The sequence below is a fragment of the Pogoniulus pusillus genome, chromosome 16, assembly GCF_015220805.1.
Source record: "Pogoniulus pusillus isolate bPogPus1 chromosome 16, bPogPus1.pri, whole genome shotgun sequence".
NCBI lineage: Eukaryota > Metazoa > Chordata > Aves > Piciformes > Lybiidae > Pogoniulus > Pogoniulus pusillus.
The window spans coordinates 16,403,017-16,429,154 of NC_087279.1; the positions used below are offsets into that span (position 1 = coordinate 16,403,017).

General features: G+C 49.1%; 1 protein-coding gene across 2 annotated transcripts; it reads left to right on the plus strand.

Moving 5' to 3' along the window:
• The first annotated feature begins 2,848 nt into the window (after window positions 1-2,848).
• COPG1 (COPI coat complex subunit gamma 1) lies at window positions 2,849-26,063 on the plus strand. 2 transcript variants are annotated; one of them, XM_064156781.1, is made up of 24 exons: window positions 2,849-3,081; window positions 7,293-7,345; window positions 8,104-8,184; window positions 8,282-8,353; window positions 9,498-9,577; window positions 10,346-10,421; window positions 10,577-10,669; window positions 10,929-11,015; window positions 11,167-11,324; window positions 11,729-11,862; window positions 12,618-12,685; window positions 13,913-14,101; window positions 14,561-14,656; window positions 16,566-16,809; window positions 17,651-17,726; window positions 18,039-18,142; window positions 18,251-18,376; window positions 18,800-18,868; window positions 19,221-19,363; window positions 20,644-20,815; window positions 22,407-22,504; window positions 23,865-24,003; window positions 24,973-25,071; window positions 25,647-26,063. In XM_064156781.1, exons 1-24 carry the CDS (start codon window positions 3,054-3,056, stop codon window positions 25,775-25,777), a joined length of 2,616 nt encoding a protein of 871 aa, XP_064012851.1. In that variant the 5' UTR covers window positions 2,849-3,053; the 3' UTR covers window positions 25,778-26,063. The 2 variants fall into 2 exon arrangements, with proteins under 2 accessions (XP_064012851.1, XP_064012849.1); XM_064156779.1 differs by lacking the exon at window positions 2,849-3,081 and adding an exon at window positions 4,005-4,120.
• Window positions 26,064-26,138: the final 75 nt, after the last annotated feature.

A 26,138-nucleotide genomic window follows, 5' to 3' on the forward strand; every position in this document is an offset into this window, starting at 1 on the left:
GTGAAAAGTTATGTCAACTCCCGGGGTCAGCAGCTCCCTCCAGCTCCAGGTCCAAGTGAAGACATTGTCTCTACTGAGTCAGGGCCCAGGGGCATGTGGACTGCTGGGTGGGCTGTGTGGCACCCATGCACAGCCCTGCTTTCTGTGTATGTCTGTATACAGCGAATGTATATGTGTACCAGCGTCGGGGGGGTGTGTGATATTAAAGCTGTGCTCACGGGGACATGCCACGCTGCCTGGTGCACCATTTGGGGGTAGCTCTTGGGCCAGGTGTGCCCCCTTCCCATCACGGCTGGGATGCCCTTTCCAGCTGCTTGTTGCTAGCAGCACCATCTGTGCCTCCTCAAAACCCCGGGGACCCCAGTGCCCCATCTCTGTGCCCAGTATGTGCCTGGCTGATGCAAGCCAGGCTGTGACCCCCCACCCAGGCTGTGACGTGTCAGCACGTGGGGCTGAATGATGTACTAGCTGAATCGGTTCTGCTGGCTAATTTTGGCTGTCAAGGGTGAGATCCTGGCTGTCCCTGGGAGAAGGAACAGAGCTGGCATTATTTCCTGTCCTTGCTACTGCCAGTGACAGAACAGGCCACCCTGTGCCCAAGGGTGTGGGCAAGACCCCCAGCAGTCAGGGCTCCAGCACCAGATGCCCTGGCTCCTAGCCCTGTGTGAGACACCCCAGGTTCCTGGAATCCCCTCCAAATATAGCTGATGGAACTGTGGTGGGGCACATGCACACCCACAGCCCAGGATGATTTCATCTGCTATTAGGCAAAATGTATTAATAACATCACCCCCTCCCACATGTCACCATCACCCCCCTTTGTGGATTCAGAGGTGGAGCTGAGGGCAGGATAAGAGCCAGGGCTTGTTGGGGAGTAGGGCAGACCCCCAGCTCGTGGTGCCCACATCCCAGGAGCATTGCCTGAACATCACAGGGACAACGACCTGCTGAAAATGGTGAGGCTGTGCCCTTTGAGGGTGTTCTCCAGAGGGCTTTTATCTGGGAAATGCATTGCAGGGTGTTGGATGCTTTCCATTATCTGCTTCCCAGGGAGTTAAACTATATCTGGCTGCCTGCTCCAGTACTTTCCAGAGGATTTCACCCTGGAAATGGGTTACAGGAGGTTAGATGCCTTTCACTGTCTTCCTTCCAGCTGGGCAAACCCTGCTGGTTGACTGATTCAGAGGACAGGCAGCCATAGGGCAGCATTTGTGCAGTGGTGCTCATGCAGCTGCTCTGACCCCACCCCGTGGCACAGCTCCCTGCATTGCCTGGGGACCTGCCTGGGACCAGGGTGGGACACGGGGCAGAGGAAGATGCTGAGGCTCAGCACAACTCACTGCACATGGCCAAGCTCGTGCTCTTGCCACACCACAGCCACTGACTGGCTGTGTATTTTAGGCTAAGTGACATGTGTCCTTCCTGCTAGGGTGGCTTTTGCCCCAGAGAGACCAGCAGCCCCGTAGGGGACAGTATCCCCTGGGGAAGATGTGAGTGGAGGAAAACCCCGCAGCCTGCACTGAAAGCCTGGGCCTGCCACACTTCCCTGGTCAAAGGACAGGTCTGGGCTGAGGAACAGCTGCGGCCCCCAGGCAGCCACCTCCTCCAAGCAGGAATGTCCCTTTCCTCAAGTCACAAAGGGCTGGAGGTGGGGAAACTGGCCAGGGGCTGTGGGAAATGAGAACACCCATCTTCTCTCGTCTGCTTCAGTCTCCCATAGCCGAGCTTCCAATTGCTGGACATAGCCAGCTGGTGTGGGGACTAGGGGGGCTCCGAGTCTGGCACTCTGCTGAGGGGCCCTGGAGTCATGACAGCACAATTGGAGGGGTGATACTCAGTGTGTGCTTCCTGCAGGTGCTCCTAGCTGCGCTGCACTGCAGGATGCTGCTCACCTGCCTGGTGGTCCTGGCAGTGCCAGTGAAAGCCTGGAAGGGGCCAAGCCACGAGAGGCTCCCACTGGCCCCTAGAGCTGCGGGTGGAAGCAAGCTGACAGGGCAGGAAACCAGCAGCACGAATAGGATGCTGAGGGATCTCCCTGAAATGACGAGGAATGACGCTGGCTCCGGGGAAGAGTCACACCTGGACAGAGCCAGCCTGCTGCTGCTAGGGGGGTCAGCAAGAAGAGCATTGTCCTGGCCAATCAGCCCAGCTGCCAAGAGACCTGCTCCCAGAAAAAAGGCAAGAAAGGTGTCCCTGTCACTTGATGTCCCTACCCAGGTACTGAAAATCATGCTTGACCTGGCAAGAGAGAAGGAGCTGCAGGCCAAGGCGGCTGCCAATGCTGAGCTGATGGCCCGTCTTGGACGTAGGAAATAAACCTCACCCTGCTGGGGCACACCTTCTTGGACGGGGCTGGAGAGGGCAGCAGGCCTGCTGAGTGCTGCTGATAGACAGGAGCACAAACTGGCACTGGTGTGCCCACAAGAGACTGTGGACACAGCACCTCGTCTTCCAAGTCACAAGGAGTCTCAGGAGGGTTTGGTTTAATAACAGGCACCACAACACCACCAAAGAAGATACAGCTGGGCTTGCCCTCATTGGGGGGTGGGGGCAGGGGAAGCATCAGAGCACAGCTGCATCCCAACTCCAGGCACCTGGAAGATTTTTGTGTCCTGCTTCACTCCCTATTTACCCACTGCTGCGATGTCTCCAAAGGGTCTACACCTGGTCAGGCAGATTTTCCACCCGTTGCCTCACTCTGAGAAGCTGCAGCACACCAAACGTTCTGCAAAGCTCGGCTGAGCCTCACAGCTGGGGCTGATGGGGTGCACAATAAAAGGGTACCAGTTCTGCAGGCCTGTACACTCCCACTTCATGTTCTTTAACCCCGCTCAAGCAGCAGGGCTGTCCCCAGCCCAAGGTGCCTGCAGCAGCTCTGGCCAGCAGGCACACTGCTTTGCGCCGCTCTTGCTGCCGTCTTCGGCAGGCTGCGGAGATAAGAGCGGTGCGAAGCACGGCGTGGCCGCCCTGTGCAAAGTACAGGCTGCCACCGCTGAGGCAGAGGCTGAGGGACGCCCTGGAGAAGGCCACTGGAGCTAGTGGGGGACACAGCCATGTTCTTTGAGGACTACCTCCAACAGGGTGAGTGCAGCCCCCTTGCCTCGGAGGAGGTGCCGGCTTCAGGAGGCAGGCAGATGCAGTCGAGGTGACTTTGAGCACAGTAGGAGGGGCATATTTCAGTGCCCACCAAAGGAATGTGCTAGGACTAGGGTGGGCTGGTGCGAGGTGTTGGGGTGGATAACTGGGTCCTTTGCCTTCCCTACACACCCCAGGGCTCAGGTGATGTCTAGACAGTGCTGGATCTCAGGACATTCTGCTTCAGTATGTGGGTACCACAGGGCTGGGCCTGGAGGTTGGTGGGTGCAGGGTAGAAATAGGATGGCAGCAAGGACACTGGGCACTGGAGCAGACAGAAACTGTATCATAGCAGGGACACTACAAGACAGAGAGTCTAGGTGACAAGGGCCAGTCTCAGGTCTCCCTCCCTGCCTTCCTTGCGCCTGGGCAAAAAGCCCCAGCCAGAATCTCCCCTAGTCCCAGTGTGCCATTCCTTGCTCTAGCCCTGATGTCTCTCCTAGACCCTCCACCCTGCCCTTCTTCCACCACTCCCAGGGTGCTCTCCTGCCTAGTATCCCCCAAGGGCTCCCAGTGCCCGCCAACCGGGCCCCTTGTGGATCCCTCCTCCAGCGTGCCCCTGGTGATGCTACCCCCTACTAGCAGGAGGGAGGGAGGTAGCGGTAAGCAGCGCCCATTGCCCCCTACCCCAGTGCACCCTTCCAGCCCAGCGCTCCCAGCCCCGCCCCTGCCTCTCCGCCAATCACATAGCAGCCTTCGCAACCGGGGTCCACCCCCGTGCTGTCAGTCATGGCCACACGCCGCGGCCGCGCCCCGGGCCGCCGCCGGGAGCCACGTCGCGGAGGCTGGGCCGCGCCTGCGCAGGGACCGGGCGGCGGCGATGACAGGCTGGCAGGAAGGGGCGGGCAGCAGGAAGGGGCGGGTGGCCGTACCATCTCCGGGACGGGCGCTGGGATCGGGAGTGCCACGGGGCGTGAAAGGCCTTACTAGGGGCCACTCGGCAGCACCATGCTGAAGAAGTTCGATAAGAAGGACGAGGAGTCCGGTAAGGGGAGGCGGGGGGAGCCGGGCGAAGCTGGGCTGTGAGGGGCTCTCCGGGGCTCTCCCTCCTGTGGGTAGCAGGGAAGCTGTGAGAGGAGTCCTCTCTTGTTAATAAGGGGGAGCTGTGAAGAGTGACCCCTCCTGTGGGGAAGGGGTGAGTGATTAAAGAACAGCCCTGAGGGAGCTGTGAGGGGACTCCCCCTCTTGTGGGGAAGGGGAGAGCTATGAAGGGACATCCCTGAGGGAGCTGTGAGGGGACATCCCCTCTTGTGGGGAAGGGGAGAGCTATGAAGGGACATCCCTGAGGGAGCTGTGAGGGGAGACCCCTCTTGTGGGGAAGGGGGGCTGAGAGTCTCGTCTCGGTACGTGATTTGCCACAGGGACTGGCTGGTGTGAACAGGAGCACTGAGGAAGCTCTGGAGCAGTCTGCTGCTGTTCTCGCTGCTGCAGCCGGACACAGCACACTGAGGTTACCTGCTGCACTGCCAGATGTGAAGCGTGAGGCTAAATATTGAGCACAGTAGCCCTGCTTTCAGTTGCCCAACTCCCAAGCCAGGTGCAAAAGCAGGGTAGAATCCATTTTCTAATTTCTGTCACTTTTTTTGACAAACATGGTTTGTCCTTCCAACAAGATTACTGCCACTTTCAGTGGATCTGAAAGGCTAAAAGCAATGAGGAAACACGAATTGACTGCTTGATCTTTTCAATCTTTTGGCCCGAGTAGTAAGGAAGTGGCTGATACTTTGTGTGGTCTGTGCTTCAGGTGTATTAGGAGTAGCTATGACTTCACTTTCATAGCTGTGCCTTGTGGTATCTTTTTCACCTTCCTGCGAAGCTCTCTATGCAGCTTGTTCTGCATAACAAATCAGTGCATCCTGAAGTGAATTGATTCAATGTAAATCTTGGTGGCTGTTCTGTGCAACTGTGCTTGCCTTTTATTCTGATGTGCATTAAATGCTTTGCCCTTGTTTCCCTTGTCCAAAGCTTTCAGCGACATCTTGATAAGTGGAGAATTTAGTGAGGTAGTTGCTGGAGGAGAACTACACTTGACATTAATTTTTAGGGCTGCTATTTACACCTGTCACACACTTCAAGGTGCTGGCATTACCTATGGCCAAGGCTGGCAGGAGATGCACTTCCTTGTATTGCAGTGCTGACTTTTGTTGACTTTTTGTACCAAGAGCTCACAGAGCTCTTCCTTCTTCTTTCTTCCACTGCTGTTTGTGTGCTTTCCAACATGTTTACTTTGCTGTTAGGTTTACCTCTCATCCTATTACTTCTACCTCGAGTGAAGATGCATAGTATTTTCTGCTCCTGCCTTCCTGCTGTGGGTGTGCACATTGCAATGACAGGACAAGGGGTATTGGGTTTAAACTAGCAGGGGGGAGATTCAAACCAGGTGTTAGGAAAGGGTTCTTTACAGTGAGGGTGATGAGACACTGGAACATGTTGCCAGGGAGGTTGTGGACACTCTCTCTGGAGGTGTTCAAGGCCAGGTTGGATGAGGCCTTGAGCAACCTGTTCTAGTGGGAGTTGTCCCTGCCTATGGCAGGAGGTTGGAACTGGATGATCCTTGAGCTCCCTTCCAGCCTAAACTGTTCTATGATTCTGTGTCCCAAATGTATAGCCTCAGTGTCTGTCATTCCTGGTGTTATTCCCAGTATAAGCTGGAGTGTGTCATCCCTAAATTTGCTCTTTCCAGGTGAAAACAGAACAGTCTTTTTATGTTGAGATGACTGTTTGCTTGATTGGCATCTGTGTCTTTGCTTTTCTTGGGGGGTTTAGTAGCCTTGGATGAGCTGCTCCCACTGACTCTCAGAAGTGCACTCTGAGATGTTATTTTGGGCTCAGTCAGTGATGGTTTCTGTGCACATCAGTACAAATTGTTAGTCACCTGATACTAGGAGCTTTCTGAGTACACAGCCTCTGCCTTCCCTTTGTCTTTCTGCTTCTCTGATGGTAGAATACTTTGACACAGGGTGCGATGGGGCATGAGACCTCCTGGATAATATATTTCAAGGTCCTTAGTGCTGGGAAGGACGAAGAGGCAGTGCTGGTTTGGATGTTGTAGATGTCATTGATTTAGGTGGTGTAGATGTGCTGGGCAACGGGAAATATTCTGCTGCTAGGTGCATGGTGTGGGAACACGTTCACATGCTTATGCTAGGAGTGGTTCATATTCATACCAAAGACATTGTTTCTGTTCTTACCCCTAATTTTCTTCTCAACCCCACATAAGTGTCTTGTGTTTGTTCAGTCACTTGCTTCATTTGCAAACTTCTCCCGAGCCAGAGGAGGAGCCAGAGTGCAAATGTTTGCCTTCAAGTGTGAGGCTTGCTTTTGCAAAGGCTTCTGGCACCAGTGGAGGATGCTGCAAGCCCAAATCTAACCAGAGCCGACAGAGGAGCAGTGTTGTCTAGCAGATTAGACTTGTTAAACACTGGAAGAGAGCTGGGAATGGCTGCTTTTTGTCCCTGGGCCAGGCTGAACACCAGTACTAATTAAAACCTGCTTATCAATATGCAGCTTTTGAAAAGCTGCAGCTCACAAGTGCTTAAGAGGAAAGCTAATGGAGACCATGCAGAATGATAGTGCTTTTCTCTCTGATTATATCATCCTTAATTGGTGAGGTTTTTAATTATTTAATATAAATTATTCTATTAAGTGGAACAATGAAAGTTAGGCTGTGTCCAGACTCTCTACTCTGTTGCCTTGCTCTCTTAATTAGCAATAGAGCCAAAATACATCACTAGTGAATTCCTGATTGGTTTATAAGGGATGGAATAGAGTAGTCCTGACTTACCAGTCTGGCAAGCAGCACCTCTGTCTGAGCTTTTGTTTCTAGGGATTTCTTACTGATGATTTAACTGTCAGCACACTCTCAGACCAAGGGTTGGATATCGGTCTTTGGGGATAACAGTGGAGCAGCTAATCACTCTACCTTGGCTCATGGCTGGTTACTTCTGGAGGGTATGACAAAGTGAAGAATGTCCTGTCTACTGTGCCTTCTCTAACTTCTCTGAAGACATCCTATTAGTATTACTTAAAGGGAGATCTGGGTGTTTGGTGAAAAAGGTTACCTCAAAATGATCAATCTGTTTTAAAAGTATGGACATGATTAGAAAGTTGCTTTCCCACAGCACTCTCCCTGGAAAGACTTTTACTCTGTTTTGCAGGTGGAGGTTCCAACCCATTCCAGCACCTGGAGAAGAGTGCAGTCTTGCAGGAGGTAACTCCTCAGGCAGTCTCCTTTGCATACCCCTTTCTAAATGGAGTCTCCCAATCTGTAGAGAGGGTCATTGGAGAACTTCAGCAAGGTTGTAGGAGTTTGTTCCAGTCTTGCTAGCTCAGAAAAATTGGGCAATGCACTTGTCTTTATTTTGTTGTTGAAAAGAAGAAGCAAAGAAGTTGTAGTGAATTAAAGACTATGGGCTACAAAAAGCTATAAAATGAATAAAATGATTTGGGAAAAGCTCACCCTAAATTGGCCTTGAACACCCCAAATGTCTTTTAGATGGCAAAGTTCATGACTAGGGTGTGAGTGGTTAAAGAATAGTCTATGAATTTGCTCTGAAAAAAATGCCTTACTATTCAACAGCAGGCAAACTCCTGGATCCCCAGATGCACTTGATTCAGTGCTATATGTGTATTTCCAGTGTCGTGGTTCTCCTTAGCCTCACAGAGCTTCAGTATGTCTGTCTCAAGACTAGTGTTTTAGCTAGGTCAGGTTGGGTGGGTGAATGAGGGCGTGATGAGGATTTGGCCTTTGTACCTTAATTGCACTTGTATTTTTGATCCCAGACTGTAGGACCAGCTTGCAAATGAGTTCTGTGTTTAACGGAAATTGAGAGGAAATAGGATCCCAAACCATTAAGAATCTTGCTGTAGCACTCTCACAGCATGTTCATATTGGTGACCAAGACCAGAGAGGACAGCATATGAAAGGGAGTGTTGGTGTCAGCATCCTTGTCTGTGCTTTGTTTCCAGGCACGAGTGTTTAATGAGACACCTATAAATCCACGAAAATGTGCTCATATCCTCACCAAGATCCTGTATCTCATAAACCAGGTAAGGGAGAGAAAATCTACACCTGTATAGAGACACTTAGATCTGGCCCAAGTCTGGTTCTGACAAATGCAATTTCTTCTTTCCAAACATCTCTTAGGGGGAGCACCTTGGTGTCATGGAAGCTACCGAATCCTTCTTTGCTATGACCAAACTGTTTCAGTCCAATGATGTAAGTCTGCTTGTTGTGCTCTGCTGTATTTATTTACTGGGACAAGTTGTCCACAGTGTCTTTTACAGCCTGGAGGTGTGTGATTTTATACGATCATCTTTTCAACCTTTCCTGGAACTGTGTGATCTGAGTGGGAAGAGTAGGATAAAAACGTTTGGGAGGAGAGGCATGGAAGTTGAGAAAGAGAGATCAGCTTCCTAGCCCTTTCCAGACCTTGTAGCAGCTTAGCTGAAGCATTCTCTCATTTTGGGACAGAGATCATAGAATGGTTTAGATTGAAAGGGACCTCAAAGATCATCTAGTTCCAACCCCTGCCTTAGGCAGGGACATCTTCCCCTAGAACAGGTTGCTCAAGGCCTCATCCAACCTAGCCTTGAACACCTCCAGGGAGGGAGCATCTACAACCTCCCTGGGCAACCTGTGCCACTGTTTCACCACCCTTATTGGAACTTCTTCCTAACATCTAGTTTCAATCCCCCCTCTGCCAGTTTAAATCCATTACCCTTCACCCTGTCATTACAAGACCTTGTAAATAGTCTCTCCCCATCCTTCCTGCAGTCCCCCTTAAGATACTGGATTCCTCCCTCTGAGTTGCTGTTTAACACTTGTGATTGTGTTAGACACAGATCAAGCATGTAATCAGCTGGAATACTTTGTGTCTAGCATTAAAAGAGCCTGCTTCCTGCTGAGCATCAAGGACTGTGTGTCCTGGAGGATGCCAGGAAATTAGTGCGGGCCCACAGCAGTAGTTGTCCCCAAAACTACAAGGCATTGAAAGTCATGAGACCAATGTAGAAATCCCCAGACTCAGGAATATAAATTATTTGCTTTCCTGCTTTTGAAGCATCAGGGTGCCATCAGCTAATGACTTCAAGCTTTCCTCTGTGTTCCTGTGAATGACAAATGAAAACGAAATTGCAGATCCAGCTAAATCTGCAGCTTTACTGTAAGACTGAGTGTTTCACAAGAAGAGGTGTTTTGTTGATCTTGTGGGGTTTGTATATCTTTTACACTTAGGCACAGGGGCTCTCTGAAGGTGTCAGGTTCTTGATCTTCACAGTAAAATCATGGAAGCAGGGAAAACAGATCCCTTTCTATCTCTGAGATCCTCTCAGCTGATGTTTAGCTTCTCTTTCCTTGTCAGCCAACTCTTCGCAGGATGTGTTACCTGACTATCAAAGAGATGTCTTCTATTGCAGAAGATGTAATCATTGTTACGAGCAGGTCAGTGGTGTTTTTTTCCCTTGCTGTTGGATTCATGTGTCCTCCAGTAGTGCCTGTCCTGCCTCTTGGAGGTAATTGTAGTCCCTAAGCACGATGAGGATAGGGAAAGATTTTCCCTTTAAAAGGGGCTATTAAAATGCAGACGCTGAACTCCCAGTGAGGTATGGGGAATGGCCTGTGTCCCACCTCTTATGCACATGGGTGTCTGGGTTGTCTCTTGGTTACTAGGTAGGGCAGTGCTACTGGTTTTCCCCTTTTGTAGAAGGCTGTCTCATGAACTCCTGCTTTCCTGTCTGAATGCCTTGAAGCTTTTTGAAGATTTCTGGCATAAATACCCAGGCTTTCAGCAGGTAGACAAGGATTTACTGCTTCTGAAGCAGTGCAGGATGTGGCTTCAGTGGGGAAAAAATTCCCTCTGTGAGTCACTCCTGAATTGCTGATCATCTCAGTGAAAGGCCCAGACCTAGGTGATGAACCCTGTTCCCTCATAGATGGTCTCTCACTGATTAGGACTCTGGGGAAAGGCAGGAATGAGAGTTCAGTAAGGAAGGGAAATGCTTCAGGGATATGTATATAGGCTGCAGCCTCACTTGGTGAGCAGGAGCCTGTACAGCCTGCTGCTGGGCTTGGAACCTGACCACTGATCTTTTTCTTCTGCCTTTCCACCCTGAGAGTTGCCTGCTCAACATGCCAGCTGCCTGCTGCTCTCTGTGCATGATGCATGCACCTGAAAGCTGCTGGCTCACTGAATGCTTTGTTTTCAACCAGCTTAACCAAAGATATGACTGGGAAGGATGACAATTACCGAGGCCCTGCTGTGAGAGCGCTCTGTCAGATCACTGATGTAAGTGCTGCTTTTCCCTTGGGGCAGCCCTAGGTCTTTAGTTTGCCCTATTTCTCCCCATCCCACCTTCCACTCTGCTTTTCATGCTTTTGCATCTCCCCTTTCACACTCCAAATGGCTTTTCTGTATCAGCTGTTGTTTCCTTCTCCCTGCAGAGTACCATGTTGCAGGCCATTGAGCGCTACATGAAGCAAGCAATTGTTGACAAAGTGCCAAGTGTATCCAGCTCTGCTCTGGTGTCCTCCCTGGTAGGTACTTCCTGCAGTCATCTGCAGTGGCAGTGGAACTCAATATCTTGGAACTTTCAGAGTTTCATTGTTGCTATTCCCCTCTTTGTGAATTGAGGAGCTGGCGCTTGTGGGATATCATCGACCTCTTGAGGCTGCAGCCATCATGGCTGAGTCTCTGCAGGCCAATCTCTTGCTGCTGCCAGCACCCTCATGAGCTGTGATCCCCAAAGCTTCCTCCATTCTTCTTACAGTTGTCTGTGTTTTTTCTCCCCTCCAGCACCTGCTGAAGACCAGTTATGATGTGGTTAAACGCTGGGTGAATGAGGCTCAGGAGGCAGCTTCCAGTGACAATATCATGGTGCAGGTAGGAAGCTCACTGCCAAGACAGGAAATAGCAGGCAGCAGCTTGGAGTGTAGCAAACTGCTACAGTTCAGCCAAGCACCTCTGGGGAGAAGAGGAGATAGAAGCAGAAAGAACACACCACAGGTTTGTAACAGTCTCTTTCCTTGCACAGTACCATGCTCTGGGCTTGCTCTACCACGTGCGGAAGAATGACCGCCTGGCAGTCAACAAGATGCTCAGCAAGTTCACGCGCCATGGCCTCAAGTCACCATTTGCCTACTGCATGATGATTCGAATAGCCAGCAAGCTGCTGGAGGACGAGGCTGGCAGGTGAGGGGGCTCCCTTGCCCTGCTGGAAGAATTTGCTCTTCAAGGCTCACTTGCCATCTCCTGAGGGCAATTGGAATACTCTGTTTTGCAGAGCTGTTTTTTATTGAGATATTCTGTTTTGTTTTCTCTGTCCTCTGTAATTATTTGGCTAGCAGTGCAGCTTCCTGGTAGAGAAGACTTGTGTGCACAGTCAGCTGTCAGGGTGTGAGGGCAGAGGGAGAGTACTTGTAAGGCAGAGCATCTTTCAGCCATTGTGAAAGTATAGTGTAATAACCAATGCAAAATCTGGGGACAGTAGATCTATGACTGCTTTGACCTTTCCATTGCCCATTTCTGCTGCCAGATTCTTTGTTTCTGTGAGTACCTTTGGTTTAATTCATTCCTGTGTCTTTTCTGTCCCTTAGCCGTGACAGCCCCCTATTCGATTTCATTGAGAGCTGCCTGAGGAACAAGCACGAGATGGTAGTCTATGAAGCTGCCTCTGCCATTGTTAACCTGCCCAACTGCACTGCTAAAGAGCTGGCTCCAGCTGTCTCAGGTGAGCGTGGGCTCACGGCAATGGCGAGGAGATTGTGAGACTGCAGTGCTGTCACTGGCTGATCACCCCAGGAAACAAGGACCTTGTGTAGCCTGAGGCTTGTAATACTACCGTAGGCTTTGTTGCTTTATGCTGCTGCTGACATCCTGTGGTTTGTGTGGATAGCTTCGTTCCTGTAAAGGTATTTGTCTAGTGTGTTAAAGTGTGGGTTACCAGAAGGATTTGGTTTTATTTTATGATGAAATAAGGCTGAATTCTCACTGATACAGCTCCCTGCTTTAGACCGAGTGTAACTGTGCAGGAAGTCCAAGTGTTGAAATCTTGCCTTCTCAGCCCAGTCCAATCATTCTCTTGAGCAGAGACTGCTGCCAAGTAAGGGAGGCTGTGTGTCACACCTCTGCACTGAGAGGGTGCCCATCATGAACCAGCCCTGGGAAAGACACAGAGTTTGAATGGAAATGGAGAGCAGTTCACACTGACTTAATAGAAAAGATGAAAAAGTGATAAAAATTGCTTTCAAGAGGAGCAAAGGGTAGCAGCTCTGTGGAAAAAGAAGGAGATGGGTAAGAGATAGTTATCAGCAGGAGGCAAAAATGAGGGAGGAAGGTGGTAAATTCACAGCTACTTCTTAAGCAGGCTTCTAGTTATCTTGTGCTTGCAGCTGCCTCTTCATTGAAACTCTTGCTTTAGGTATGAAACACTTCTCAACAATAGATGCCTAAATGTCTGCCTTTGTTGCTTTTCTCTCCTTGCAGTTTTGCAGCTGTTCTGCAGTTCCCCAAAAGCAGCACTGAGATACGCAGCCGTCCGTACCCTCAACAAGGTAGGAGCCAGTCTCTGGGGGGCTGTAATAAATTCTCGTGTGCAGGGAGGTGCAAGCTTCAGAAAAGGGGGCAGACTATCTGATGATTTTGTGTAAACCTTTATCGTGGGCTACAGCCTTGCATCCCGTGGCTTTCTGAGTGGAATAAAACCTCAAAGAACACTTTACAGAAGGAAAAAAAAGAAAGAGGCAATCGTTTTCATAGTCTCTACATGAGTATAGTTGGTTTTAAGTGTTACTGCTTTGCCTTCTGAGTTTTCCTCTGGGGAAGGAGTTCCTTGCAAAACAGGGATCAAACCTTGATGTTGTTTCTTGCCTGCTCTGTGGCAATCTTTGCTTCAGCTTTTCACTTGATCTTGTATAATCGATCACAGGATGTTAGGGGTTGGAAGGGACCCAAGGAGATCATCCAGTCCAACCTCCTGCCAGAGCAGGACAAAACTATCTGACACAGATCACAGAGGAACACATCCATACAGGCCTTGAAAGTCTCCGTAGAAGGAGACTCCACAACCTCCCTGGGGAGTCTGTTGCAGTGCTCTGTGACTGTTACAGTAAAGAGGTTCCCCCTTATGTTGAGGCATAATCTCTTTTGCTGCAACTTGCACCCATCGCTCCTTGTCCTGTCACAGGAAGCAAGTGAGCAGAGCCTGTACCCCTGCCTCTGGCCAGCCATCAGTCTTCTCTTCTCCAGACTAAAAAGTCCTGAGTCTCTCAGCCTCTCCTCATAAGCCATGCCCTCCAGTCCTCTAATCAGCCTCATAGCCCTGGACTCTCTCCAGCAGATCCCTGTCCCTCTTAAACGGGGGAGCCCAAAACTGAGCACAGTATTCAAGAATAGTACTGGGTGGGGGGAAATAAAAATTAAAAGATAAAATGGCAGCATCTGGTGACTGCTGTCCTTCTGCCCACAAAGCTGTTCTGCAAAGATTGGGGTCACTGAATTTCAGCTGGGACTTCACAGCTTTCTTTTCTTAATGTATGGAAAAGTATGAGAGAATTAAAAGTAGTAAAAGATTGTTTATTGCTGCTGCTTCTCTTCCATCAATAGATAGCGTTCTGCAAGAAGAAAAAGCTCTACCCTCATAGAATGAGTTGTCTGAGCTAACCCTCTTGGACAGTTTGTAGTGTTTACTTTTACAGGGAGGAGTGGGATCCTTGGTGGATTTTGTTAGCTGGGCCTTTTGCATCTATTGAGTGATTTCCACTCTTTCATGTCTGTTCCAGGTGGCCATGAAGCATCCATCTGCTGTGACTGCCTGCAACCTAGACCTGGAGAACCTTGTGACGGACTCCAATCGCAGCATAGCCACCCTGGCCATCACCACACTGCTGAAAACCGGCAGTGAAAGCAGCATTGACCGGCTCATGAAGCAGATCTCCTCTTTCATGTCAGAAATCTCAGATGAATTCAAAGTAAGGAAGTGGGAGGAAGAGGGACATGCAAGCTCCTGAAGAAGTCCCTTGGTCTTTGTCTGTTTGTGTGTGCTCTCTGAAACCTGCATGGATCTGCTTCCAGTAGGAAGCTGAGCTGCAGAGTATTTGGACGGGGGACAAAAAGTCTGAGGCTATTGACCTAAGCCATGCCTCAATCATGCAGCAGCCAGCTCCATAGTCACATACTGTCTTCTGGGGAGATGCTCTTTGAGAATTTCTTTATAGTGGGTTTGGGCTTTTGCTAGGCTGCAGCTGGTACATAAAGACTGATCTCTTCCAATTCTTAGGATTGTACCTCCTGGAACTGCATTTGTTGGATAAGTAAAGGCAAAACCATAATTTCTAGGCTAGAGACCAGCACAAAGTTGATGTAGTTCAACTATGTTTTCCTGCTTTGTAAGGCAGAATCCTTTTTCACTTGCCCCTCTTTTCCTCTAGGTTGTAGTGGTGCAAGCCATCAATGCACTGTGTCAGAAGTACCCTCGCAAACACACTGTCCTCATGAACTTTCTCTTCACTATGCTTCGGGAAGAGGTAAGTTTGCAAGGCAACTACTTTGTGCTCCTTGTTTGCATGCATGAACTGCAGGCTGCACAGCTGTCCCACTGGGAGTCCAGCTCTTGCTGTGCAAGAAGAGTCTCTCTAAAAGGCTTGCAGTCTAACTGGCAGAGGTGACCAGCTGTGCACAATAACGATATGAGTGCTGCCAGGGATATTTTTAATGTGGTTTTCATTCTTTGATTTTTCTGGGGCTTTATTAGCTCTCAAAGCAAATGCAGGCAGCAGCAAATCTGTTGGCAGTCCATGTGTGTTTTGCATTTGAACCAGCTTCCTTTTGTACTTTGACAGCAAATTCCAAGAAGTTTTGTCTTGTACACAAAGATTTGATAACAACCTATTTATTGATGACGGGGGCCCACTTTTGTTCTACTCTCTGTGCTGTGGTGGTGAAGGGATCATGAGTACTGTGATGGTTTGGGTGTTCCCTGCCTCCCCACACTTCAGAAATCACCCAAACTAGACTCAGCCGGCTCTGGAAATATGAATGAAGCTTATATTTACAGCTGGCATAATATACATGCAGATATTTACAGTATATACAGATATGTACAGAAATATACAAGGTAAAAAAGCTAATACAGAAACACAACTCCCCTCCCAGAAACCTGAGTCCCCAGGAGGGGCTCTCAACCACCCCTTCACCTTCCCCCTACCCCTCTCAACCTTACCCCAGTCCCAAGGAAGAATAGAGGTTTGGCCAGGGGGTTAGGAAGCAAAGTGGATTAGCCCAAAATGGAGGGTGAGGTTAGAGAGATGCAGCTCAGCCAGCAGCCCAAGCAAGAGTGGTGCTGAGTGTCTTATCTATGTTTTGACTTACGTTTTTATACATCTCAGCAAGCCTATGAGCAAAGTAGACATCACCACAGTTTTCTTTCCACAGCCTGTAATCTAGTTCTTCTCACCAAAACATTCTAGCCTGCTTCAAACTAGCACAAGTACCTACAACCATTCTCTGCAATCAGTCAGACATAAATTGCATGCAGACAGTTTTACCGAGGTTTGCTGAGGCCATTTCTAGAAGCACTAACATGCCTGTAACACAGCTGGCACCACTGCTTGCTTGGACATCGCTTTCTGCCCATTACAGCCTGACTGGGAGCAAACCAGAGCATCTCATTTTGCTTCTGTGAGAAATGGACCATTCTCCTTCCCCAGGTTTTCTGTGGGTGGATGGTATCATTTTGAATGCGGTTTTGTAGTTCAAACCATTGTTTTCAAGCTTTTTTTTTTTTCAATCCAAAATAGCTCCAGAAAGATCTCCTAAGTGCCCAGCACTCTGCATGTAATTGGCAGAGGATAGTGTGCAGTTAAATCCCCTGGTGTGTGCTGAGGACTACAGTAAATAATATCTGAAGATAACAGAGCGTTACCAGTGTGGCAGGTTCTGGGGTGTGCCTGGGGTGGTATTGATTGCCTGTCTTCCCTCACTAATGGGGCTATTTGCTGGGTCCTGCTGTGGCAGATGTGGTCCTTAATATATTTCTCTTGTGATTCATCCTTGGATGTCTGGTGCTAAAGAGGAGAGAGTTGTTGTTTTTTTTTTCTCTTCCCATATGGCTGTTTTTATGCACTAAATCTAGCAGCAGAGGATTTTGAAGGAGATATAAATCCTTCAGGAGGATGGTTTCTTTTAGCCTTTTCAGGCCTTTTTTTTTTTCCCTGCAGCCATTCTGAAGGGAGATGGCAGGAGAGCTTGAGTATTAGCTGCACTCTGTGTAAAGAGGGTCAAAAGTGGGGGCAGCATTACTGCCCCTCTCTTTTCAAACATAGATTAAGAGTATGCGAGTGAGCTTGCCAAAGGAAATTATTTCCTGCCTGGCTACTTCAGAGTCTCTAAAATGCTTGGAGATTTCCAGATGAGCATTTCCCTTTTTCTCCTGAGGGTGGCTTTGAATACAAGCGAGCCATTGTGGACTGCATCATCAGCATCATTGAGGAGAACTCGGAGAGCAAAGAGACAGGCCTGTCTCACCTCTGTGAATTCATCGAGGACTGTGAGTTCACGGTGCTGGCCACTCGTATCCTCCACCTGTTGGGGCAGGAAGGACCCAAAACCAACAACCCCTCCAAATACATTCGCTTCATCTACAACAGGGTTGTCCTGGAGCATGAGGAAGTCCGGGCAGGTAAGGATGGACTGGGGAAGCTGTCTGCCTCATGAGATATGTCAAGGAAAGACAGTGTATGAACAACTCGGATTTTGAGGGCTGTGAGTCACTCTAGTCCTGAGCAGGTCTTTTCACACAGCAGAGATCCTGCAGTAGTACTGATGGAAGAGGTGGCTTGCAGCCGAGGGATAGAGAGGGAGAAGCAGTGACTCTGAAACTGGACAGAAAAGGTTTGAGGCTAACTGGAATATTTTAACGAGAGAAATTTGATCATTGGCTGTGAAAAGAAAAGATATCATTCATTGGTTTGCTGAGAGGGATAAAAAGCTAAAAAGTCAACAGCTTGTCCCACTGTGGTCAGGGGTGCTGGATCTATTTGCTTCCTCTTCACTCCACTCTATCTTTTCTACTAATCTTGGCTAACACATAACAGTGTAAGCTTTGCTGGTTGCTTTGTTTCTGTCTGGGAAAGTAGAGGGAGAAAGAGAGGGTAGCTTTGAGCCCTTCTGGGGGCAGTTTTCTTTCTCTGGGAGGGAGTTTGGATTCCTGTGTTTGTTATTTGTATATAATTGTAAATACTTGCAAACATATTGTGTATACATGCTTGTAAATTTGGCTTTGCTGTAAATATAGCTTCATCTTACTTCCAAGCCATCTGAGCTAGTCTGGTAAATTTCAACTGGGAGGTGGGGCAGAAAGTTCCTGACCCACCACAAATATATGTGCCTCTTTCTAGTCCCAGTAGTACTTTGTACTAGCACTAGCATCGCTGACAGCATTTCTTCATGGCCAGGAAATGGAGAAAACTTCAGCTCATTTCTTTTGTTTTCTAATCCTGCTTTCATGACTTGTGCTACAGGTGCTGTAAGTGCTCTAGCCAAGTTTGGAGCCCAGAATGAGGAGATGTTACCCAGTATCTTGGTGTTACTGAAGAGGTGAGTGTTATCTAGGAGTTTCCCAACCTCTTTGCTTGAGAGCTTGTTAACATCCCCATGCATGTCTGATCTCTTCTAGCGGTAGATCTGAGAAAATGCAGGGGTCCCATGATGGGATCACCACTGCATTCAGTGCCACAAATTAGACAGAAGACAAATGTGGCAGATGTTTGCTTTTTCTAATGCCATTACTAGTACCTTGCTGTTTGTCTCCTATGGCATGTTCTTTCTAGACATGTAAGGTGGCTTAGCCACCTGGATTCATCATGTGGATTCTGCTGTCTTGGACTGAACAAAGTTTTCTGCTTTCAGGTGTGTGATGGACGATGACAATGAAGTAAGAGACAGAGCAACTTTCTACCTGAATGTCCTGGAGCAGAAGCAGAAAGCCCTCAATGCTGGCTACATCCTGAATGGTAATACAGGAAGTCCTTGCAACAAGTCTACATCTCTGTCCCGGTTTAATGAGTGACAAAGAGCTGACATTACCTGTGCTTTCAGTGACTTGTCCCTTCTGTCCCCAGGTTTGACAGTGTCCATACCTGGCTTGGAGAAGGCTCTACATCAGTATACCCTGGAGCCCTCCGAGAAACCCTTTGACTTGAAATCTGTTCCTTTGGCAACAGCTCCTATCATTGAGCAAAGAGCAGGTGAGGAGCAGTTTCCTGAACACTGGTCCAAACAGCAAGTAATTCCCTCTCAGTTCCAGCCCTCGGACAACAGGCTGCATTGGGCTTGCTAGGAATTGCTGAGCACCATCCTATTTGAATTTTGTGGGATTACATCTTCTGTAATGACTAAAGCCAGCAAATCTGGTTGCTCCCACACTGATGTTTTGGTTTAGTCCAGCTTCTAATAATAGTTATGGTTGATAAACCTCACTGGAGCTGCTGCAGTTCTAGAGATGTTTAGGAAGCTAAATATGGGTATCTAGTCCATAGCAAGATGAGAAATGAGCTCACTTCCTTTCCTCAGCCAAATTCCCCTCCAGACATGGAGCTATTTTCTGATTTAGTTACTTCTTGATCTTCACCTTCAAATCCTTTAGTGTTTGTATTCTTTTTCTTTTGCAGAAAATGCCCCTGTTGCTGTTGTCAAACAGCCAGAAAAGGTGGCAGCAACACGGCAAGAAATATTCCAGGGTAAACTGATGCAAGGCCTCTTCTGTGCTTGTGTCTGAGAACCATATAGGCAGCTCTCCCTGAGCCTGCTGTAGCTCCTCTGCCTTTTACCCATGTACTTTCAGAGTGTGACATGAACTTCCAACTTTGTCAGCTCTTCACTTTTGGGGGTTGGGGGTGCCTGCAGTTCTGTTCTTTCTGTCTTCCAGTGGATGTGGCTAAAGGATGACTCTGCCTTTAAAAATCTGTAGTGAATGTTTATGGATGTTTGATGAATAACTCCTTACTGCGGCAGCTTCAGCAACAACTTTGAAGCTGCCAACACCTTCCTGTGGGTTGGGGAAGGCAATGGTTTCCATGTTCTCTGTTTCAGAACAATTGGGGGCAATCCCAGAGTTTCGTGGACTGGGCCCACTCTTCAAGTCTTCCCCAGAGCCTGTCGCCCTGACAGAGCTGGAGACAGAGTATGTGGTTCGTTGCACCAAGCATACGTTTGTCAACCACATGGTGTTCCAGGTGGGTAGCTACAGCATGCGGTGCTGAAAAAGGATTGGAAAGTAAGCTCCTGACTGGTTAAAAGCTCCACCGTGAGGAAAAAGCACATGACTACAATGAGGAGCCCTGGGTTTCTCACCCAGGGCAGCAGAGCCCTAGAAAACAAATAATTAGGGAGCTTGTGTGTTTGAACAATGCTTATGCACACAGACAAAAGAAATCAAAGAGGCACTAGATGGGGCTGTTCTCACTGAGCAGTTGGCAAGGGGAGCTATACGGTTTGGGCATGAAAGAGTGAAGCCTACCATATCTGAAAGGCTGGAAAGGATACTCAAGAAAGGGACGTGGTGGGGGAGAGCTCTTCCCCTACATTTCGTTTTGCCCATCTGCTAAACATGCTTTGTTTTAGTACAGGTGCTTTTCTCTCTGCCTTGACTGGGGCTGTACCACCTGGCTGCCACATATGAGATGTGAGGGATGTTGTGCCAGCCTTTTTGTCTGGACTCTGGGGAGTTCAAGGCACAGCAAGTCCTGCACAAGTGATGTTTTGTCCTCGGCCAACTCCTTCCGCAAAAGCTTAAAACTGCTTACACAGTCCTTATAGGGCTTGATCTTTGCTTCTGTTGTCCATCTACTGTGAGGTTAAGTGGCTTGTCACTGCGGCTAGAACAAAGTCTGACCAGCAAGTTTAGACCTGCTGAAACTTGCCCAAGCTACCCCTAGTTAAAGCTGTGCAAATGATACTCTGTTCCATCTGGTGTGGGGCACAGTGTCTTGTAGTATCAAGTGAGAAGACACAGACAACACAGTTCTCATATTTCCATACAGCAAGGAGTTAACCTGAGAATAACCACCCAGGGAGAAAAGATAAAGTACATTTAGTGGAAAAAAACTTCTATATTAACTGGTGATCTGAAACAGACAGAGGCTGACACATCCCCACCCAGCTGAATTTCTGCTCCAATCTGGGTTGCAGAGGACAGGCACTGGGTAGCTGTGGGCTGGTTTGTGCTGGTTCATTTTAAGTGTTGTTTCCTTGAAAAGCTTGCTGGAGCACTGGAGGCCCCTGCAGGGGTTTAGTTTCTCCTCTAAAATATTTAAATCTGTTGGTTTAAGTCACTGTTGCTCTGCGACTAAGCTGGAACTCATAACCCCTGTGACTGGCCAGTTGGCAGCAAGGTGCACAAAGAGCCAGAGATTCACAAGTTGTTACCAGGCCCTTGCTCTGCCTGAAGAGAATCTGTTGCTAGATCTACAGTGGGCAGCCTCAAGCTGGTGCTGCTTTCCTTTTCCCTGTTTAGTTTGACTGCACGAACACCCTGAATGATCAGATCCTGGAGAATGTCACAGTGCAGATGGAGCCAACAGAGGGATATGAGGTCATTGGCTATGTACCTGCCAAAACCCTGGTATACAACCAGCCGGGTACGTGCTACACGCTGGTGGCACTATCTGAAGAGGATCCAACAGCAGGTAAACAGTTTGCCCTCTGTGTTTTGCTAATGTCTCCCAAATTGAGCATACCATATTGCTCGCCCCCATACATTCTACCTTGCATCCTAGCCAGGTATTTATAGCCTGTGTGTGGGTGCAGTGCAGAGTGATGATGAACATGACTTCTCTTTGCTGTTTGGGAGCTGTCTCCTTGTTCCTTTGTGCTGTAGCATTGTGGAATCAGGCTATGAGAGCTGGTAGATGAGCATTCAGTTGTCTGCTGAGTTATCTCCCATGCACTTTGGCACGTTCCTTAGCCTGTCCTTTGTGTTAGATGTGTGGAGCCTGGCACTTGTGGAGTGCTCAGATGCTGCAAGTAGCAATGGGCTGTTTCAGACAAGCTGCCAGAATTTCAGGGATCTCTGTTTGAACAGAACATTCCCTCATTTGTCACTGTCCAGAATATGAACCAGACTTTGCCTGTGCTTTGGTCACCCTGGTTTGTGTTCTAGGACTGCTCATTTGTGTGTTGCTGCTGTTCACTTGTCGGTGGCCATCTTCTTGTGGATGAGTCACTGCCTTCTCTCCCAGCTGAGTGGCATTAATCAGTTGTTGTGTTGCAGTGCAAGGTGATTTCATCTCAGAGGTGCATGAAACGGTCCCCTTGATAAGGAACTTGCCTCTTCACAAGGCACTGTCGGGATGTCTTAGTTGGTATTCCCTGCACAATTTGAGGTTGATCAGTAATAGCACTTGATCTGAGGATTATAGTCCTGAACAGCCATCGTGAGCCTGTCTTTATCACTGTTTGCTAGCTTTAGTATTACAAGATCACAGGATGTTAGGGGTTGGAAGGGACCCGAAGAAACCCATCAGGGTGCAAGCGCAGGGGCTGGCAAAGCAGAGGGAGTGGATTCCCCTCGGATGCCTGCAGGAAGGGGAAGATAAAGGGAAGCCGAGGAACAGCTGCCAGCCTATGGTGTGTGCAGGCTGAGTCCATAGTGTGCAGAGCTTGATTCAACATGCTGGGCAGCCCAGTCAGCCCGTGCCTGCCAGCACCCACCGGTGCCACCCAGCCTGCCTGCCTCACCCTCTGCACCCAGTGGGCTTCCCCAAGGGCCAATGTTAGCAGCACTGCCTTGAGCCAGGTGAAGCAATGCAGAGTTGAAAGGAGGCATTACTGCAGCCGACCCCGGGAGAGTAGTTGTGGGCAAGGCCAGGTCAATGGTGCTTCTCTGCAGCACCAGGGAAGGCAAGAAAAGATTTTTTTGCCTGCAAAGGTCAAAGTAGACCACATCCACTGGTCTCCCTGAATCTACCCATTCAGTTATGTCATCACAGAATGCTATCAGGTAGTCAAGCATGACTTCCTCTTGGTAAATCCATGCTGACTACTCCTAACTAACTTTCTTCTCTAACAATTACAAAGAGGTAATAATTATATTACAAAGAAATAACTTGTCCTTGAGAGACAGAAACTGAGAACCCTGTCTAGGTCAGTGGCTAAGCCCATGCTGCTGACAGCAATGAGGAAAACCCAGCCACCCTGAATCTCCCAGCCCCTTTCTGCTGCAGGGGACCACAGATCTGGTGGTAATGTGAGCTTTGCCTTTGCCTTCCCCGCCTCCAGTGGCCTGTACCTTCAGCTGCATGATGAAGTTCACTGTCAAGGACTGTGACCCGAACACGGGTGAGACTGATGACGAAGGTTACGAGGATGAGTATGTGGTAAGGAGCTGGGAGCGTACCCGATCATGAAAACTGCTGTCATTTTGAAGGGCTTTGTAAGCTGCGCTACATGCAGTGATGAGTCTGGTGATGCTGGTGAGGGCAGCTTTGTGTGAAGAGTAGTTTCTTGCTGTCTCTTTGAGTTTTGACCCAGGATGTAGATGTGGGTCTGCAGAGCTTGTTTTGTCTTGTTTGGGGTATCCCTTTGTTGCTCTCCCGTCAGGTACTTGACTCTGCAAGACACCAGTGTTTTGGGAGGCCATAATATGTCCTCCAGGTAGCAGTCAGGTTAATGGAAACAGGGCCCTTGAACCAAATCTTGTGTTCTCCATGGTTACACTGGTGTTACAGAAGCACCTCTCCCCTTTCCAGGCTTTGATATTTCTAGGCAGGCTTTTTTAGCACAAAGAAAGAAACTGAATTTGTGCTTGCTTAGAAACTGAGACTGTCTCACAGAGGGTGGTGCTTACCCTCTGGAGAGGAAGGGATGTTGTGACACAGCTTCTGCTTGCCCTGTTAGCTCCAGAGGCTGCTTCCTATGTATTGCCTGTCACTGCTTCAAAACTGATTAGGGACACTGCTGTGCAGTGAGTCACTGGGGACACAGAATCCTCCCAGGAGGAAAAGGGAGTGTTTTTCTCAATGGAATGTGCGAGGTTAACCTTCCCACACTCACCAGAGCATTTGAGTGATATTTAAACAAACTCTTCCATGTGTTTCAGCTAGAATCAAGAGGAGATTTCTTTCCTGCAGCGACTGCTGAAATGAATGTGGGCTGCTGTCCAGCCGGTTCTGGCACGGGCTGCCCTTCAGTGCATGCTCTGGAGGGACAAGCCCAGTTCTGCCTGGCACAGACGTAGTCACGGCAGCAGCTCAGCTAACCCGGCACACAGCATTAGATGATAGCAAGCATCTGACAGTGTCCCACTGTACTTTACCAGCCTGCAAAACAATAAACCAGAAAGGCAAAATACAGCCTTATGTGCTTTCTAAGGAAATAAATGCTGCATCTGTGTGAGCACAAGCAGCTATTTTTTAGCTTTTGTTTTTGCCTCTGTTTTGGATGTTTGTTCAGTGCTTTGATCTCTGTCAGGCCAAGGGCTGTCCACAGAACAGGAACTTGCTTTGAAAATGCCAGATATGACTTGAGCAGTGACTTTCCCAGACCTAGCAGCTGCTCAGCCAAGTCGTATTTTCTCCAGCAAATCAGAAGGGGCAGAGCTTGCTCTGATCTATCTATGAGTGGAAGTGGAGGCTTTCTTCTACATTCCCTGATCTCAGGGAATACAGTTTGAAGTTCACTCTGAAGAAAGCAGGGTTAAGAACAACCATGTTTCACTTTAACCTCTTCTACCACCAGCTTGAAGACCTGGAGGTAACAGTGGCTGATCACATCCAGCGAGTTCTGAAGCCAAACTTTGGAGCAGCTTGGGATGAAGTGGGTGACGAGTATGAAAAGGAAGAGACCTTTACTTTATCTGCCTTTAAAACTCTTGAAGGTAAGGAGTTGTCTCAGTGCAGCAGAGCTATTAACATACCTTTCAGCAGACAGAGGCCAGAGGCACAGTCTGGCTCAGTACAGATCTCTCACAGACAGGCTAATGGGGCAAAACCCTTCACAAGCTCTTCCACTGCAGCTGTTAAATGCAGAGCTACTTTTACTGTGATAACAAGCTAGTTCAGGTTTCAATAAAACAAATGAGAATTCTGGGCCCTGTGGAGACCAACCTGGATTGCAGGAGGCAAGACTTTGCCTTGCTCTTGCTTTGTTCTTTCACACTCTGCCCTCCCAAGCCTGCAGGCCATAGCTCATCTGTGAGCTCCCACTTAACCTTTCTGAGACCAGTGAAAAAAGATGCAAAGAGCAAAAGACATGAGGTTAGTGGGCAGGCTTGTGGTGTAAGGCCTCTCTACTTTCATCATGTATTAAACAGCCCTTTTATTTTTCCTGAGAAGCCTGTAAAAAAAAATCACTCATTTTGATGGCTTAGAAGGGTGTCCTTGTCCTATGGCCATCTCTGTGCTTCCTTACACAGCCCCCTGGGATTTGAAATACCCTCCCTGAGGCCTTTTCAAATTGCTTCTGAAGACCTGTGTCTCTGGCGAGAGGTCTCCTTCCTCCTTCATCTGTTCCCAGAGAAGCAACAGGCTGTTGGGGGCTGTGCAGCAAATGTGGAGCCAGCTGTACTCTCCTACTCCACTGTCTGACTCATTTACCACCTTACTGTTGTACCTTTGCTACACCAGTTAATGGAACTGCTGTGTGGTGGTAGGGTTTTTTGTGTGTGGCCTTTTCCTCCCTGATAGCCTCCCAAAGCACAATACTGACCAATGCAATGAGTCACTCCGGACAAGGACCATGAGCCCTAACGTGAAGAGAGAGCTTGAGTCACCTTAAGGTGCCCTTTATGTGTCCTTGTGAAGACATTTGTGACATGGGGTCTGTTTTATTTTTTTCATCTTAACAGAGGCCGTTAGTAATATTGTGAAGTTCCTGGGGCTGCAGCCCTGTGAGCGGTCGGACAAAGTGCCAGATAACAAGAACTCCCACACGCTGTACCTGGCAGGTGAGCCGTGGGATGAGGTCTCTGCTTGAGAAGTTGTGTGGGGATTTGCATGGAGTTGCCTGTTGAAGATCAAGACATGAGTTTCTGATGGAGCCCACTGCTCTACAAGTAGGACTTAGGGTCTTGCACCTGCTGTGGTTTCTGTCTCTGCAAGTGAAGAGCAACTGATGCTGGGATCAGAGGGGGTGCTGTGGCAGGGCGATGCTGGGATCAGGCCCAGGCTAAATTTGCTGTCTTTGTGACCTGTGACATCCTGGTTTGGAGCTAGCCTTGGGGCCAAAGTAAAGCACCCTTTCCCAGCAGACCGGGTGTGTACTGGAGCTCTTGGATGAGTGGCAGCCACGGACGGAGTGTGTGGATCTCTTAGCAACTGGAGTTTGTTTTACACTGTTATTACAGTAATGAGTCCCAGGTACATTATAACGAATGAGAAATGTGCTGCACAAGGGTCTCTCCCGGCACAGTGCTGAGTGTTTACCAGGCAGCATGTGAGAACCCTGCCCATACCAAGCAGTTGTGTGCATTTTTAGACTTTCAGGGCAGTGCTCACTCCTTCCTCCTGCTCTCCCTCTCAGGTGTGTTTCGGGGTGGCCATGACCTCTTGGTACGGTCTCGTCTGGTCCTGACCGACGCAGTAACAATGCAGGTCACTGCCCGCAGTGGGGAGGAGCTCCCGGTGGATGTGATCATGGCCTCCGTCGGATAAACCACCTGCCCCAGGACTGTCCCAGCGCCGAGTCCCCGTGGCCAACGCTTCTTCTCTGGCAGCGGAATAGGGATCCGGTTCAGTACTGTGGCTTTTGTGCTCTCTGCAGAGCGGCTGTCCCGGGGGCTCTGTCTGTACAGTAGCGATATTTTAAGGTCTCATTTGCCCAAGCGCTTTGGGCTGCGCTGAGCGGTGCGTAGCGGCTGGCCGGTCTCCGTGGCGGGGTCAGCGTGCGCGGAGCCGTGCCCTGTCCCTGTCGTTCCAATAAAACCAGCTGGTGACTTGGCCTGGCCTGTCTCTCGGGAAGCGACCTCCCTTCCGCGGCGCGGGGCCGGGCCTGCTGCCGCCCCGCCCCTGCCGC

Excerpts from the sequence above, each read along its gene's own strand:
- COPG1 (XM_064156779.1), top strand. The coding sequence starts at position 4,084 with ATGCTGAAGAAGTTCGATAAGAAGGACGAGGAGTCCG. Across the intron at positions 7,346-8,103 it reads AGAGTGCAGTCTTGCAGGAG|GCACGAGTGTTTAATGAGAC; the intron begins GTAACTCCTCAG and ends CTTTGTTTCCAG. Across the intron at positions 25,072-25,646 it reads CCACACGCTGTACCTGGCAG|GTGTGTTTCGGGGTGGCCAT; the intron begins GTGAGCCGTGGG and ends TCTCCCTCTCAG.